Genomic DNA, 18244 nt, shown 5'->3' with positions numbered 1-18244 from the left:
ACATTACTTTAATTGTGTTGGAATATAAAATACATCAGTTATCGCCGATGATTCGATTAATAATAAAATGTAAATCAATATATATAAGCGTGTACATCAATTTTTACAAACGCGTATGACAATCTGTACAAATTGCGAACGTTTCGGCCAATCTTTTGGCTTTCCAAAGCGCAAAAATTAATATCTAATAATAATTATAAATAATCGCAAATAGTCGTGGAATTAACTAGATGTGTGAGGACTCAGTAAAACGATACTAATAATCATGATCGCAATAAATATGTTGTCTCCTCTTTTAGTTTGTAGGCCAGGAGGTATGATTCTGCATATCTGTTATGAAAATTTTTAGATTAATGTAAAATTACCTGAATATGTTTATTTGAATGTTGTGGTCGTTCTATCTTAAAGAAACATATATTTTCCATCGATCCATGGCTACCAGGTACAATATTAAAGGCTATAGCCGAATAAGATAGTGAAAATGCCCCTCGTTTCAAATGGTGGAAAAGTATAAAAATTATGATAATCTCTTTGAAAAAACATTTTTGACAAGATTTTTACCCTCCCTGCCCCTATCCTTCTATCTGCAGAATAAAAAATCTGTTTTTTTGAATTTTATTTTATTTCTCAGCAAGTTGTTATCGCACTTAAATGTAGCTTTGGGAAATTTTAGAGACAAATAAGGTTATTTGACACAATTTTTGTTTTAATTTATTGACGCCAAATTCAAGCTGAAAAAAATTGTTTAATATTTCAAAAAAATTTTTCCCTATTTTCTAATAAAGGTGACGTCTTAAAAAAATTCTCAATTGTAGAGATAGAAATGCTGAATATTTCAAAATTTTTTCAGATTTTTTTGAGTGGTGCGCCTTATTGAAAAAAATTAAATATCTTATTTTTTAGCTATTTTTTACATATAAAAGCATGTAAACCTTCATTTATATGTACAAATTCGTTTAAATATATATCTTTTAATTTTTGTGTTTCTAATTTATTGTTTAAACTAGAATTTTTATATTGGTTATAATTATTACACTGTTTTAATTACATAATAGTTAATTTTGATCATCAAATATAAGCTATTCGTGATTATATATATTCTTTCATGATTTGATTTTAGTTTATCACTACTTATGACAGTAGTGATAATAGTTTAAAAAGTAAACAGAAATCTTTTAGTAAACGGAAGTAACTAAAAGTAAAAAGAAAGCGTTATAGTAGAACTGAAAGTGTGTATGTGTATTTTATCACTGTTAACACTAAGCATTAAATAATAGAACATTAGGATTCTAAAATTCAAGTTTCTTATAAAGAAAACTCGTTATGATTACTTTTGTTTTGTCTTGAGGTTATGTTCTGCTCGCAATAGAATGAAAAAGATAAGTTGATATAAAAATATATTTTTCTCTTGTATCATCTTGTTATCTTTTTCATTCGGCAAATATAATATTATATAACATAATCTTAACGTAAAACAAAGGTATACAAGTACTTTAAATTAAAAAAATGATATTTTTGATGATGAAAATGAGATCTTTTTAAAGAGAAATTAAAGCTTAAACATTATTATTTAATACATTATCCACGAATAATAATGATAATGGGTCCTTTGAAAAATCTGTTTTGTATGCGTTTCGAAGCTAGACGCAAAGAAATAAAACAAAATGCTAAAGTAGTAACATCGCGGTGAAATCCTTTATATACTTTAACATTGAAGTATCAATTAGAATTAACATATCAATTCATTCAAAATAAAGGCTTTGAAAATCGTTTCTTTGTTGTTCTAAAAAATACACTGACATAGTTACACAATTAGGACGGAAGGAAAAAGATGATGGACGGAGAAGTTGGGTGATGTGTGAGCTCCGAGAATTTTTGGGTGAATTGGTGAGGATAGGAAGGCCGTGAGCGGAAAGGATGGTCAAGGGAGAAAGTGGAGGGCCATAGTAACAAGGTGAAGTGGGGTGAATGAGAAGGACAAAGCCAGAGGAGAGTTACAAGGGAATGAAAAGTGGACAGGGAAGATGGAAGAGATGATGTGGAAGATTCGGAGAAGTGAAGGAGAGATGGGCAGAGAGGAGTGAAGAGGAATGGGATAGGCAGCGGAAGAAGGAAGAAGGACAAAGAGGAGGTCAGGAAGGGCGGAGGGGAAGGAAAGGGAGAAAAGAGGAAGAGAAGATGAGAAGATGGGCAAAGAAGACGAGTGAAGGAAAGAGGTGGAAAGAGAGAGAAGTGAAAGAGGAGGAAGGCAGAAGAAGATCGGTACAGAGAAGAGGAGAGTGGAGCGGTGAGACGAGGGAAGGAGAGAAGAGTATGGATGGCGATCAGCAGATGGCGGCAGGAGGCGGTATGGGCAGCGTGGCATGGAGAAACAGGCGGATAGATCGATGCGGGAAGAGGCAGATCGATATATCGATCGGATAGAGAGGAACAGAGTAGATGGTACGGCATGTGATGAGAGTGACAGGAGGTTAGGTGCGAGCTGCGATTAGACAGACAGAGGAGAAAGCAAGGGTGTGGAGTGTGGAGGAAGGAGAGGGGAAGGATGAAGAGGAGTAGTAAGGAGCCGGAAGCAGCGAGGGAGAGTAAGGAGGAGAAGAAGAGGGCAACGAGAAAGGAGGGGGGAAAAAGGAGAGAGAAGAATGAGGAGAGGAAGGATTGTAGAAGATGAGAGAAAAGGAACAAGAAAACGGAGAGAGAAGAAGGATGGAAAGGAATACAAAAGAAGAGTGAGGAGAGTAAAGAGTGGGTAGTCGGTGACAGGTGGAGGTTAGATGTGGTTATCGGATAGGCAGAGAGAAGGGAAATCAAGTGAGGAGGAGCGCAGAGGAAAGATAGAAGAGAGGAGGTGTAATGGAGGAAGAAGAGGAGGGAGGGGTGGTGTAGTAAGGGTGATAAGACAGAATGAAGAGAGGAATAAACGGAAGAAGGAAGCTATGATGGAGAGAAATGTGGGCGATGACAGATGGAGGTTACGTGCGGCTACTAAGGGGGCAGAGAGAAGGGATACAAGTGAGGAGGAATGAGGAGAAAGGAGAGAAGACAAAAAGATGACAGACGAGGACAGAAAAGAAGGAGAAGGAACGCGGAGAAAGGAGAGAAGAGAGGAAGGTGATGGAGGAAGAAGAGAGAGGATAGAAGAAAGAAAAAGAAGATGGTTGAGAGGAAGAGGAAAGAATAAAGAGCTAGAGGTGAAGGGGTAGCGAGAGGGAAGAGAGAGGGCGAGATTTAGAATGTGAGGTTGTATAAGGCCAGGTACGTATGGGGAGAGCTGTGAACATATTTGTATGAATGTAGGAGTGATAGTGGAGGAGAGATGAGGTCTTGTGAGGTAGTAGGCAAATTGCGATTATGTAAGAGAGCGATATGTAAGGGGCTAGAGGGAAGAGAGGGAGAGAGGGGAAGAGGGAAAGAGAGAGTTAGAATGAGTGAGAGAGAGAGTGAGAGAGAAGAGTGGAGGAATGTGTTATATTAGTAAAAGACTATGTATAGCATAAGAGTGCGGAGGAGATGGTAGGGGAATTAGAGAAAAGGAAGGTTAAAGAGGAAGAGGAGGTAACGAAGGATAAAGGGTCAGAGATGAGATGGAGATGGGTGAAGGAGGAAAGGAGATAGAAGACAGAGGAGGAGAAGAACAGAAGAAGAAGAGAGTGAGAGAGGAGAGAAAGAGAGAGAGAGGAGAGAAAGGGAAAACGAGAGAAAGAGTGAGAGTAGGTGTGAGGGGGTGAGAGTGGAGAAGGTAAACGAAGAGAGACGAGGGGCTGGCAAGAGAAACGATGTTAGACTGTAAGGGGTGGTGGAAACACTTGTCAGTCAATTGGTGAGGTATGGGGAAAGAGAGAGAGGGGGAGGGAGAGAGGGAGAGAGAGGGAGAGGGAAGGAAAGGGAGAGAAAGGGAGAGGGAGGGAGAAGGGGAGGGAGGGAGGGGGAGAGAGGGGAAAGGGGGAGAGAGGGAGAGGGAAGGAAAGGGTGAGAAAGGGAGAGGCAGAGAGAGGGGGAGGGAGAGGGAGGGCGGAAGAGAAAGGGAGAGGGAGGGAGAAGGGGGAGGGAGGGGGAGAGAGGGAAAATAGGAGAGAGGAAGAGGGAAGGAAAGGAAGAGAAGGGGGAGAGGGAGGGAGGGAGGGAGGGAGGGAGGGAGAGAGAGAGAGAGAGAGAGAGAGAGAGAGAGAGAGAGAGAGAGAGAGAGAGAGAGAGAGAGAGAGAGAGAGAGAAGGGGGAAGGGAGTATGAAGGTTAGGGTTAGATGTGGGAAATGAAGGGAGCGCGGGGACTATAGGAGGATGAGGACGGTATGAGAGATGTGAGAGAGTAAGAGAGAGAGAGAGAGGGACAGAAAGGATTAGAGCAGGTTACGAGAGAGAGCAGTCTGAATGAAGAAGAGGTAAAAAGTTTGTAAGGCCATGAATGTGGCCAGGGGCGCTAGGAAAGAGAAACGAGGGTATGTAGTAAGAGGAGGCGAGAAACGAAGGGGGTATGTGAGAAAAAGGTGAAATGTGAATTGTTGATGATAAGAAAGTGTAAGTAGGTAATTATGTGTATATGTAGAAGAGAAGAGGAAGGAGATTGTAAGGAGTTGGTGTTCCCCAGAAAACACATGTATTGAGTTGGTAACCGCAAGAGGATCCAAATAAACCATTATCTATCTATCTATCTATCTAGTTACACAATTATAACACTTTTAAAAATGCATTATCTAAAGATATCAATGAGGATTATTTTCCTGTATCATGGATAAATATTAATGGAATCATATATAAACCTGGCATGATTGTAGAAATAGACATATGGTATATTTCGTTTCTTTGGTTACATTCAATACATTATAATGGTAAATATTCACATAAGGTCACCTCTCTCAGAAGTCAATGACCTTAACATATGTTGTCAAGATCACTGTCCTGAGTAACGCTTAAAAAGTTTTAGCCGTCGCTTGTTGTTTACTAAAAAGTTATAAAAATTTTTTAAAATTGACGTTTTTTGCAATTATTTTATCAAATACGGTCTTTATCGTTGTTTTTCTCAAAAACTATCACTCGTATAATAAAAATGGATAGGATATAAAACGTGTATTTTGAAGAGACTTACAACTTTTATTTGAAACATTTTTTTAAATTTTCAGTATTTCATAAAATAATTGGAAAAACGTCAATTTTTAACAATTTTTGTATGTAACTTTTTAGTAAACAACGAGCGACGGCTAAAACCTTTTAAGCGTTACTGAGAGTGATGACCTTGACAACATATGTCAAGGTCATTGATTTCTGAAAGAGATGACCTTATGTGAATATTTACCCATTATAATAAATAATGATCAATATGTTTATTACATTTATCAATATGTACAAACATTAGCATTTTTGCATATACATGCATTTCAAGTCTCACGTACAGAAGAATGGGATTGTATTGCTCATAAAAAATTAATTTCTTTGATTCCTCATAATATACATGTTATTACAGATGGAAATGTTACATAGTTGTTACATAGTCTTGTACATAGTTCTTATACTTTTTTCTCTCTTTGCGTTATATATATTATTCAAATAATATTAAAATACATATATGTGTGAGAATTAGATTTGTAAACGTATGCTACATTGTAAAGGTTTTTATTTTGTGTCTTATGTATATACATGATCTCTCGAAATTGAAGAATAACAGAAGATTATAATATAGAAGTTCATGAAAAATTGCGTAATAAAAGTCCATTTTTTATTATGTAAATAATAATTTTCGGAATAAGAAAAATTGGAAGATAACCAATCACGGACTATGTTTAGAAGTCGTCTGTTTCTGAGTTAGTAACGTTCAAATGAAGTGGAACATCGTCTAAAACATAGCTTGTGACTGATCAACTTTAAATTCCTATGTTTCAAAATTATTGTTCTGAATAAAAAGTTGCAAATTTTTATTATACTTAATTTTTTGACAAACTTTTATTCTACAATTCTTTTCTTTAATATTGAGACATTTCGTATGTATCTATTATTATAAGATTATTTATGTTATATTATTATTATATTTTAGTATTAAGTTACGAAACTGTTATATATAAATGATAACTAGATCTATAAACATATATATAACAGATCTTTTATTTATTTATAATTAATAAAAAAATAATTTAATTTTTAATTTTTTAATAAAAAACACATGTACCTATATATATGAATTAATATTATGTCCATGTAATTTGATATTTTTTTAAAGGAAAATAGGAGGATTATTTAATTTAATTAAATGAATGTATACATATATATGTTTATATATATATATATATATATTTATTATTTATTACATATATATTTCCTCATATACCTACAAAACATTAGCGAATAGTAACAACGTCAATGTTATAGTTTCCCACTCCACAATATAACATTTTTGAGTGTGAAATTATAACATTGACGTTATGTTATTATTTGCTAATGTTTTGTAGATATATAAGAAAATATATACGTAATAAATAATAAATATATATATTAAGTAAACATATATATATTCATTTAATTAAAAGAAATAAACCTCCTATTTTTTTTTTAAATATCAAATTATATAGACATAATATTAGTTTATTTAAAATAAATATCTGATTAACGTCAATAATTCCACAGTTTATTCAGCCTGTGACCGCCGCATTTAGTTAGATAAAAAAAAATGTGTTGATTCAACTTTTTTTTTTCCTCAGTGTACACACTTATATATATTGATTTACATTTTGTTATTAATCGAATCATCGACGATAACTGATGTATTTTATATTTCAACACAATTAAAGTAATGTACAAATAAGAATTTGCTCACCAATTACTGAGCTTGACTCTTATTGCCCAATTTCTCTTATTCTATTAATCATTGTAAACTTTGGACTTTTCCTTGCAAATTAAAAAAAAATAAGATTGATACGATTTTTTTCACGGACTTATGACGTATCAAAGTGACCTATACATTTTTGGGCCTATTACCGCGAACATTAGCATTAGCCAATGCGCATCACGGGAAGGTTGTTGGACGGAATTTGCGCATCATGTGTATGTTTGTATACGTGCGTGCGTGCGTGCGTATGCGTGTATGTGTGCCGAAGACGAGGCGGAAATGCACACTTTTAAAATAATGTTGGCGGTAATAGGCATAAAAATGTATAGGTCACTTTGATACGACATAAATCCGCAAAAAACATCGTATCGATCTCAAGTTTTTTTAATTTGCAAGGAAAAGTCTAAATTTTATAATGATTATCATGATACTTGTGAAAAAAATTTATTCCACTCCGTGAAGTGCATCAAACTGTACAAATTTTCCGAGACAAAACACGTCCTTACTTTTGAGAAAAAGGCGGGAGAGAGGAAGGACAAATTCAAAATCTGACAAATGCTTCTTAATGTAGAGGCTTTAACCTACAAAATAAAAATTAAATTTTAAATACAATTTTTCGTGGAGTTGTGATTATCTGAAGTTATGTGAAATTTTGGTATAAATTTTTGTTGCGATAATTTTGTTGCCTAGTGTATATTCGTAAATTGTTTTTATGTTTTTGATGCAATATGTGTTACAATTATATATTATTTTTTTCAAGTTAACTCTTAAAATAATATTATAAAGAAAATTTATATTTTATCTCTGACATTCTCTGATTAAAAATTTATCTGTTATCTGACTAAAAAAATATACATACATTCTCAATTATTTATATTCATAATTTATCTATCACACTCGTTAAAAAAATTATGATGGTTTGCTTCAATTTTCTTATTATAGATTTCTAAAAGTGATTATATTTGTCATATATTTCATGAATTATTAAATTAAAATATTGTTTAAACATATTGATTAGCTATAATAGAAAAGAAAATTTGAGTCTAGATAATATTCTGTTTTTTAACAAATCAATTATATATGTTTGTCATACAATAATGGGTCTAAAAGTTCTAATTTCACATTATAATTTTTTTAGACATTTTTATATAATATTTTCTTGTTCAAGATATATTCGAAGTATTTTTAATTAAATAAAAACTTTAATATTATTTCAATTTTATTTTTTACTTTGAACTTCACTCTGAATTCTTGTTATTTAACATAATATATCGTTTTTTAAATTTTTTTTTAAAAGTGAAATATCAAATTTCTTTGAACAGAATTTTGTTTTACAAAATGAGTGATGCACATAAACGATCTGTTGGAGAGCGAAGGCTGAAGAGATGCGCCAAAGCTGAAGCTGAGAAGGCATTCGCTCAGAGGTCTGATCAAAAAGTTTTTAGACTTTTTGAATTTTCCGCACTATACATATCCAATTTGAATTATTTTTCTTCCTGATGTTTGTACACATGTCCATAACATATGTTTCAATTTTCAGTCACATACGATTGGTAATTTGTTTTTGACAGGCAAATAAATTGCAACGAACAAAGAATTTGCATTAAATTTTGTGTTAAAAATAAAATTAAGTGCAGTGACGTGTTGCAAATGTTGAAGAATGTTTTTGGCGAATCTGCTATGAGTAAACCAAATGTTTATAATTGGTATAAACGTTTCGAAAAGGGGCAAGAAAACGTTAAAGATGACGAGAGAGTTGAACGTCCGAGCACGTCAACTACCGATGAAAACGTGGAAAAAATTGAGAAAATTGTTCTCGCCGAATTACAGTTAGGGAGGTTGCTGAAGAAGTTGGTATCTCATATGGCTCATGTGAAACAATTATTACTAACGTTTTGGGGATGAAACAAGTTTCAGCTAAATTGGTTCCGTACTTCGGAACTGTTTCCATACTTGTTTGTGAATTTTTATCAAAAAACCAAAATGTAGTAATGCCTCAGCCGCCGTATTCGTCAGACCCCCTGTGACTTTTTTCTGTTTCCAAAGATAAAGAAAACCATGAGAGGGCAACATTTGCGACCATAGAGAAGATAAAGGCAAAATAGCTGAAGAAGCTGAAAGCTATACCCAAAAGTGCGTTTCAGAAGTGTTTTGAGGATTGGAAGAAACGGTGGCATAAGTGCATTATATACGATGGAGACTACTTTGAAAGGGACCATATCAATATTAAACAATAAATAAATATTTTTTGAAAAAAATGAAAAGTCTCAGAACTTTTTGATTGACTTAAATAACAAGAATTTAGAGTGAAGTTCAAAGTAAAAAATAAAATTGAAATAATATTAAAGTTTTTATTTAATTAAAAATACTTTGAATATATCTTGAACAAGAAAATATATAAAAATGTCTTAAAAAAATATTAGAAGATGACATTTTAAAAGCGATTACAACAGATAATATTATGAATTGTTTATTTAAAGATCAAGATATCTCTCAAGATTCTACGAATAACATTAGTGAATCTGCAGATGAAGATTTACAGCTTTCAAGACCAATAAATGATGATAAAAATAGTAAATATATTTATATGAGATGTGATTTGATAGCAAGTATTGAATCAGATAGAAACTCAAGTGATGAAGATGAAGAAGACAATGATGAAGATGAGCAGGTGAAATTCAGACAATGGCTAAGAGAATGGAACTTGAAACATAATATTACAGTAGAAGTCTGCAGAGAACTTCTCACAAAACTGAAATCATATCATCAAGACTTGTCCTTAGATTCGCGCACTCTCAATAAGACGTTTAGAGTTATAACATCAATTGTGGAATTCAGCAATGGTTCCTATGTGCATGTTGGATTAATTTCAGGACTTGAAAGGCGCCTAGAAAGTTGTGGATTGAAAAATTTTAGCAGAATAAAATAGGATTAAATGTTAACATTGATGGAATAAATTTGACAAAAAGTTGTGTTACTGATGTTTGGCCCATTTTGTGCAGATCTTTTTAGATCTTGTTTAGATCTAATTGATGACAGACCGTTTGTTGTCGGAATTTGTGTAGGATAGGTGTTCACAACGGGCAAGCGAGGGGAGCGTAGGACAATAGAAGTAGAGGTAACGAGAATAAACGCTAGATAAGTTTATTGGTTTAACAAGTCTTCTATTTAAAACACAAACACAACGAATGATTATATGTACACTAACTACAGGTTGATAATCGACGTGGCACAAGTCCGAGAAGAATACTAAAAAAAATTAGAATCAAGGGAGATCGTTAAATCCGCGAGCTAGAGAGATTAACGCTGCGAGAAAGGAATTTCTCCGTCACGATCGACGAAAAGAGCGAGCTGGCGCAATTTCCTTCCGCCAAAATGGTGTTTTATCGATTTATTTGATTTGGAGAGACACAGAGATCACGCACGAGACTAATTCGCAAATGTCGTCTCGATTTCAGTGCGGGGAGGTTTTATAGCAGCGGCCCCATATCGAAAGTTCTCGAATTTTATGTATTATTTGTTATTTTTCGAATTTTCTAGATGGGTGTAAACTGCCGTTAGTTGTTTGTTTGTAAGCCGCGCTATTGTTGTATCGGCTCAAAATTAATTGCGTCCGGTGGCGCCCTGCGATTGGGCGCCCGGAGCGCATTGCGCTTAAAGCGCGATGTGCGCGCGCAGAGCGATTAAATTTGAAGGCGTGCGCTACTTCTATGTTATCTCGAACAATAGGGTAAATCAAACAGTGTACATAAATATTTACAAGACTTTATTTTAGAAGTATTACAATTGAAGTGATGGTCTAATTTTAAATGGTGTGAGACATGAAGTTTATATCAAATGTTTTATTTGTGATGCTCCGGCCAGACAGTATTTAAAGTGTATTGTAGGTCATAATGCGTATCATGTATGTGAAAGATGTACTCAATCTGGAGAATGTGAATTTAATAGTATGTGTCATTCCACTGAAATCCACACACTACGTAGTGATGAAGATTTTGTAAAACAGTCGGACTCTGAGCACCACATTGGAATATCCTCCCTTTTAACTCTATCTCTAAGAATGGTGACACAATTTGTTCTCGATTCTTTTCATTTGGTGTTAGAAAGTATCACGAAAACATTTATGAGATTTGTTTTAAAAAGAATAAAATCAGGAACACGTCTTACAGCAACGGAGATTACTGAAATTGCTGAAAGAATGAAGAACTTGCGTGTTCATATTCCATCAGAATTTGCTCGCAAACCAAGAAAAATGACTAAACGAACTTGGAAAATAGAAGAGAACAGAATCGAGATTATTTCTTCTCTACATTGGCTGCATCGTTCTCAAAGATATATTACCTGCCATCCTCTATAATTTATTTTTAATGTTTCAATGCGGAATGATTATTTTATTTATACCATGCTTTATCAAAAAAGAGTCATATATAAATTTTACTTAGGATCTGATAAATAACTTCGTTAAAATTTGTATACATAGAGGAGTGTTTGATAAAAAATTTGGGTAAATACTCATATATGTTAAGGTCAACCCTTTCAGAAGTCAATGACCTTGACATATGTTAAGATCATCATTCTCAGTAACGCTTAAAAGGTTTTAGCCGTCGCTCGTTGTTACTAAAAAGTTACATACAAAAATTGTTAAAAATTGAAGTTTTTTCCAATTATTTTATCAAATACTGGAAATTTAAAAAAATGTTTCAAATAAAAGTTGTAAGTCTCTTCAAAATACACGTTTTATATCTTATCCATTTTTATTATACGAGTGATAGTTTTCGAGAAAAATAACGATAAAGACTACAAACCTCATACAATATTAATTATAATATTATGTATAATATAGTCCCACTGTATCCGCGCATACACTTTCCTACCCACACAACAAATGGGTTGGGTTAGATTATTTTTTTTGGAAGTGGAGCCCCCCGTAGAAAGTCTATGCGCGGGCATAGTGGGTTCCGCCCCCCTGCGGGGGGCTCTACTTCCAATAAAAAAAACCTAACCTAACCCATTTGTTGTGTGGGTAGGAAAGTATATATGTAGAAAGTGTATGCGCGGATGCAGTGGGACTATATTATATATTATGTTATAATTAATATTGTATAAGGTTTAGAGTCTTTATCATTGTTTTTCTCGAAAACTATTACTCGTATAATAAAAATGGATAGGATATAAAACGTGTATTTTGAAGAGACTTACAACTTTTAATTAAAACATTTTTTTTAATTTCCAGTATTTGATAAAATAATTGCAAAAAATGTCAATTTTAAAAAATTTTTATAACTTTTTAGTAAACAACGAGCGACGGCTAAAACCTTTTAAGCGTTATTCAGGACAGTGATCTTGACAACATATGTCAAGGTCATTGACTTCTGAAAGAAGTGACCTTATGTGAATATTTACCAAATATAATATTGTAAATGTAACATTTTTACCATATTATATAAATACTTACTGATTTTTTTAACACTGATTTATCTATTTATTTACAATCCTTTCTTTATATTTTTATATAAAAATACATAAATATATTATACATTTAAATAAATGAATAAATAAATATATAAATAAATAAAAATAAATCTATTTATACATAAATATATTATACATTATTATAAATTATTATTTCTTGAGTCTTTTACTATTTATTTATTTATTCTCTGATTTTTTTTAATGATTTTATTAAAAGCGAAGGATATATATGATTGATTTGTCAATGTATGTATATGTATGTACACACACGATGCTTGTGTGTGTCAGCAAATGGCACGCATGCGCACTTTCGAGCAGTAACTCACGAGAGAGAGGCAACTACGATTTTTTTCTCACTTCCTCCGGACACTTTTCAGTCTGCCATTCCCCTTCCATTTTTATATGTTCTAAAGCCATAGCAGCTCTAGCTGCACCTCCACTGTGTCCCCGGCATCGATGCTATCGATACGCGGGTCTTTGGAACACAAAATGGGAGGATGCCGGGTTTGGAAGCGATGCTCGCTCTGTGTGGACTTCCGAGTCCCGGCGGATCACGTCCTCGCAGAAGGGAGTCTGTGCTCCTCAACCGAAGGCATGGTCGACGAAGAGGAAGAGCGAGGGGATAGATCCCCTCCTCGAGGAGGAGGAATAAAGGGGAGTCAATTAGGACCTCAAAAGACGCACTACGCTAAGAAGGGCGTTGGATGACGTCAACGGGGAGTCAGGGTGACGGAGTCAAGGTGTAACCTGCTCCCGTCCGACACCCCTTTCCTCCTCAAGACATTCGACCGGGGCCTTGAACTTGGGAAGTCTTACAAAACTCCTCTCCCAACCCGGCCATCAGTCCCGATTGCCATCTCGAAGGGGCGGGAATAACATCCTCGCCCCCCTCCGGGGCAAGAGAGTGTGAGCGTCCCCACGCTCACTCTTTATTGCACCTTGATCCCAAGGAGATGGCGGCGTTGCGGGACCACCACGCAACGCCGTCAACAATGTGCCGTTGAATCATCGTTCAACGGCTCATTGCTGGTAGGAGGCGCCCCTTCCTTCAATTCATTGAAGGACAGAGTGCTCGGCGGGGGTGGGTCCTGGTTGAATGCTAAAAGTGATCCCAGGGCCTACCCACTTGAAACCGCCGAGGCAGGACCACTATGAGGTTTTAGCCGGTGAAAATTTGACATAACCCGCTTTTCTCCTCGAAAGGGCGGGTATGCATAATGCATTTCCTCACGTAAAAAAAAAGAAGGAGAGGTCAAAGCCCTTCTCCCGCCCACGCATTTAATGTATGTTTAAATAAATGAATTTGCTAATCATATTTATTTTTATAACAAATTTATTTACTTAAATGTTAAGTGTTAAAAATTCATATAAATCCGTTATTCTTACGTAATACAATACTATACAAACGTATACTTCAAAAGTCTAAAGCAGACTGCGGAACAAATGTATAGAATGTAGAGAATATTAAGACGTACAACACAAACAGGGAACTCGCAATAACGGTTCTGTTTACATACCAAAGCGATCACTTTAAGAAAAAATTTATATTATTAGGATTGATATTACCAAGATTGGTATTATCATAAGTAAAGGTGATTGTAAATGAATTGAATGCGTTTAATGTATCAGGTATTAAATAAATAGATACGTTAAGAATACCTTTTCTGAAATGTATATGATACCAAAAATTATATACAGGGTGTCCCATTTTAACTTGGACAGTAAAATATCTCGAAAACTGAGCCCAGCAGACAAAAATGTTTCAGACAAAAATTGTATGATTTCGAGGGGGCCATAAGATGGTACCATTAGTTTGACCTTGAATAATCGTTTGAAGGTCATATAAAGGTCGCCTTGAATTTTTTAAATGGGACACCCTATAAGTTCTTATACATTATTAAGCTCTACAAAATAATATAAAAATTATTTAAGAAAAATGTTTCTCAAATTTAAATTTTGAAGACAAATATCTCAGTAAAAATGCATTATAGAAAAAAATTTTATAGGAACTTATGGGGTTATTTATCTGCTTTTTATATGCCCACGAGAGATTGCTCACCTTTACCAGGAGATACCCTGTACACATTTATATATATTATTTATAAAATATGTATATAATATATACATATAAATAAAATTAGGACTTTTATAAAGAAAATTTTTAACAATTATTACAAAGTAATGTAACAAGAAGTCGACTGTCATTATTTGTTACAGTTTCTTGGTTATTATGGTCGATGTTTACATATTTTCTTATATTGTAATAACAACTTAAAAATAAAAAACAATTTTATTAACAAAATGTTTGACAAATATTTTACTTTACACCTACTCTTATAAGTATAATACGAAAATAATAGTTCAAATTATCGTTTATTAATTATTACGATGTAAAAAGACAGAATCGTTAAATGCTTTTTCGCAGTGAAGTTATCTATTAACAGCTCTAAAAAATATCTATCTACATAAAATTTAAAATGTGTAAATTTTTATTAATTATTATTTTGCAAAATTTTGAAACTGTTTATACTTATTGCTATATATGCATATATTATGTTTTATCAATGACAGATTTTATAATCTCAATTTCTAACCTCATTTTTAATGATTTATTTCTGACTCTTGCGGACAAAAAACAATACACTTTATTGCTTTTCGTCAAAGTGAAAGTTAATTAATTTACCCTCTTATGCAGCAAATATTGTTATATTTTTTAAAAAGTAATATCGGGAAAATTAACGAGATTCTTGTTTTGTATATGTGTAACTTACAAATACTCACCAAAATAAATGTTGCGATATTTCTCGAAATTAAAGTAAAAATTATAATATTTACTTTTATTACATGTCGACAATAATAACCAAGAAGTAAACAGTGACAGTCGACTATTGTTATATTACTTTTGTTTCACAGAGCGGCGCTTGCGCTTGAGCAGATGTCGATTGTGTGGGCCAACATAACCTATAAAAAGTGAGCAATCTTATCCAAATTATGACTGAAAGATGGCCATAGTATTTATAAGAAAATAAAGAAAACGAAAATAAAAATTATAGGTCATATAACAATTTACATATCTTTATAATATGTCTAACATTGATTACAACAGCTTAACTGTAATTTATTCGATGTTATAGGAGTTTTTAGTGGACATATGAGGAACTTTGCAGGTAGTCGAAAGTAAAACATAGTATAAGATTCATAATATTGTTATTTCAAATAATGTAGGCACATAACCTATTGTAAATATTGATTATCTTTGATAATGATTAAAAAAGCTCACTATGTAGCGATTATTCGAAAAATTACAGCCTATGACCATCTTTTCCGTATGGCCATTATATCCTACTTTACCTTTTATTAAAAACTATTCGTCCAAATTAATATTAACATATGAAAGACCTATTTTTTATAAAATATAATTTATTACCTTTAAATCTTAGAAAGCAAACGAAAAGAAAAAAAATTTCCATTTTTATAGTATGAAATTATCTTAGCTATCTTATTAAAATAGCATTGTTCTAATATCTTCATTCCATGTTTACTGTGAGTAAAGGGTTAATGTAGAAATTTACTTCTATAAGTATTATTTTGAAATTCATTATCAAATAACAGATAATCCCAATGTAACATATTGCCATATATATCAGTTCCTCCTACATATGTGTAATTTTTATTTTTTAAACATCTTTTATATTATATAATGTCTTTTAAAAAGTTTATTTTTATAATTGTCTTTATTAAGAAATATGTATTTGTCTTACTTTATTATTTAAAAATTAAACTGTGACTACGAAAAAATCGATTTTTACCATTCCGAATGCACCGCTGCCAACGAATTTTGATATCATGATTTGCTCACGTTTGATTCTGTTTAATACATATTCATCCGAATTATATTGCAACATAGGATTGTATAATATATTGAACTGAAGATTCCTGTTCGGTATCTCATGCCGAACAGCTAATTCGATGTTAGTCATTATCGGTGACAAATTTTGTTCGTTACTTTCTTTGCGTTGTCGATACACTGTCATAAAGTTACAATATATTTACACATTAGTGCATTGTAAAATTTACATTGCATTAACAAATAAATTAAATTTTTTCAAAAAACTTCTAAAAGATGCTACATTTAAAACAATCTACAATTAAAGATCGAAACGTGCATCAAATATACTTACAATAGTAAAAGTAGTAGATACAGATTACTGTAACTATAGCGACAAGGCTTAAAGTCAATGGTAGATAATATTGTTTAGCTAATGTTTCAGGAGTGTTCGAAATATCATCTATGTAAAGAAAAAATATAGCTTTAATATTTTTGTTTCATATTTAAAAACGGTAATTATACAGAATAACGGACCACCTCCCGATGTCAATGACCTTGACATATATTCTCAAGGTCATGACCCTGCGTAAGGTTCTGAAGATTTTAGCCAGCGCTCGTTATTTATTAAAAAGTTATTAACAAAAAAAGTTTGAAAAATGAAATGTAATTTTTCGTTCTTGTCGAAAGTGAAATAACATTTAACAATGTATAATAACTTTACAGTAAACACATAGGCAGCGGAGGGGCTCCGTCCCTCCCCCTGCACCCTCAAAATAATTAACCTAACCCAACCTGTGTTTACGAAGCAAAATCTATTATATACTTCAGACATAGGTTGGGTTGGATTAATTTTTTGTAGGTAGGGGTGCAGGGCGAAAGGGGGAGATAAGAAATTAAATTCCTGTCCCCCCTGGGGGTCAAAGGGGAGTGAGTGTGGGGACACTCACTCCCCATTGTACCTTGACCCCAAGGAGGTGGCGGTGTTGCGTGGTGATCCCGCAACTCCGCCAACAGTGCGCCGCTGAATTCATTCAGCGGCGTATTGCGAGAAGGAGGCATCCCCTCCTTCAATTCATTGAAGGACGAGGTGCCCAGCAGGGGTGGGCCTGGTAAAATGCGAAAAGCCACCCCAGAGTCCACCTATAGCAAACCGCCGAGGTAGGACCACTAAGGGGTTTTAGCCGATAGAAGTCCAGCTTAATCCATCCCTTTCTCCGGAGGGATGAGTGTCCATGATGGATTTCTCCTTGTCAAAAAAAAAAAACCAAAGGGGGAAATCCATCATGGACACCCATGGACGTCCACGCATTCAATATATCACATTTAAATTAATAAATCCATTAAAAGTACGATTCATTATTGTCTTTAAAAGAATTTCAAGTTTACAAGAAATGTCACAAATATAGAAGTAAAATTTCAGTTAAAAAAGATAAACTAAGATGACTTACTATTCTCAGCGATACAATATAACAATATAATACGAAAGCATGGACACACGGTCCGAAAATTATATATTGTTCATTACACATTTTTTTGTTAATAACTTTTTAATAAACAACGAGCGTCGGTGAAAACCTTCAGTACCTTACTCAAGGTCATGATCTTGATAATATATGTCAAGGTCATTGACATCGGGAGGTAGTCCGTTATTCTGTATAATTATCTTAAAAACTTACTTTGACTTATGTTGTTAATAAAAATTTTGGTAATTATTTATATATAGGAACGACTTTACAGATTTTAAAGACTTTGACAACATACATATATAGCTCTTAATGTAAATAATTACAAAAATTTCTAACTTTTTAAATTTTGTAAGCATTTTTATATCTGAACAACCGTATAATACTATAATATAACTTTATTAATAAAAATTTATATTATAAGTTAGAGATTAAAGTCGCTAGTATTTAATTATAAACAACGGGTTAATTAAAACGACCTGAATAGCCAAAATCATTCAATTTATTCACACGACGTTTCGACCATATGGTTGTGGTCCTTTTCAAGTGTAACTATAAAGAAAATATATAACGGATCAAAAAATTATATGGGTACAATTTATACCGAATTAAACGCAATAATTAAGTTCTACTTTTAAACATGTTCCATTGGATTCTTTCTTCTC

At 33.3% G+C, this 18244-nt stretch overlaps 1 protein-coding gene across 1 annotated transcript in view; it reads right to left on the bottom strand.

Annotated features, from left to right (window-relative positions):
- Window positions 1-18244, bottom strand: part of LOC140674633 (proto-oncogene tyrosine-protein kinase ROS-like) — an 89075-nt gene that overhangs the window by 7805 nt on the left and 63026 nt on the right. The window contains 2 exon segments of the mRNA XM_072908313.1: window positions 16097-16314; window positions 16469-16576. Of these exon segments, the coding sequence (XP_072764414.1) occupies window positions 16097-16314; window positions 16469-16576 (326 nt within the window).

This window comes from Anoplolepis gracilipes, chromosome 16, assembly GCF_047496725.1.
Source record: "Anoplolepis gracilipes chromosome 16, ASM4749672v1, whole genome shotgun sequence".
Lineage (NCBI taxonomy): Eukaryota > Metazoa > Arthropoda > Insecta > Hymenoptera > Formicidae > Anoplolepis > Anoplolepis gracilipes.
The sequence above is the reverse complement of the archived record's forward strand: the minus strand, read 5'-3'. Positions and strand labels throughout refer to the sequence as shown.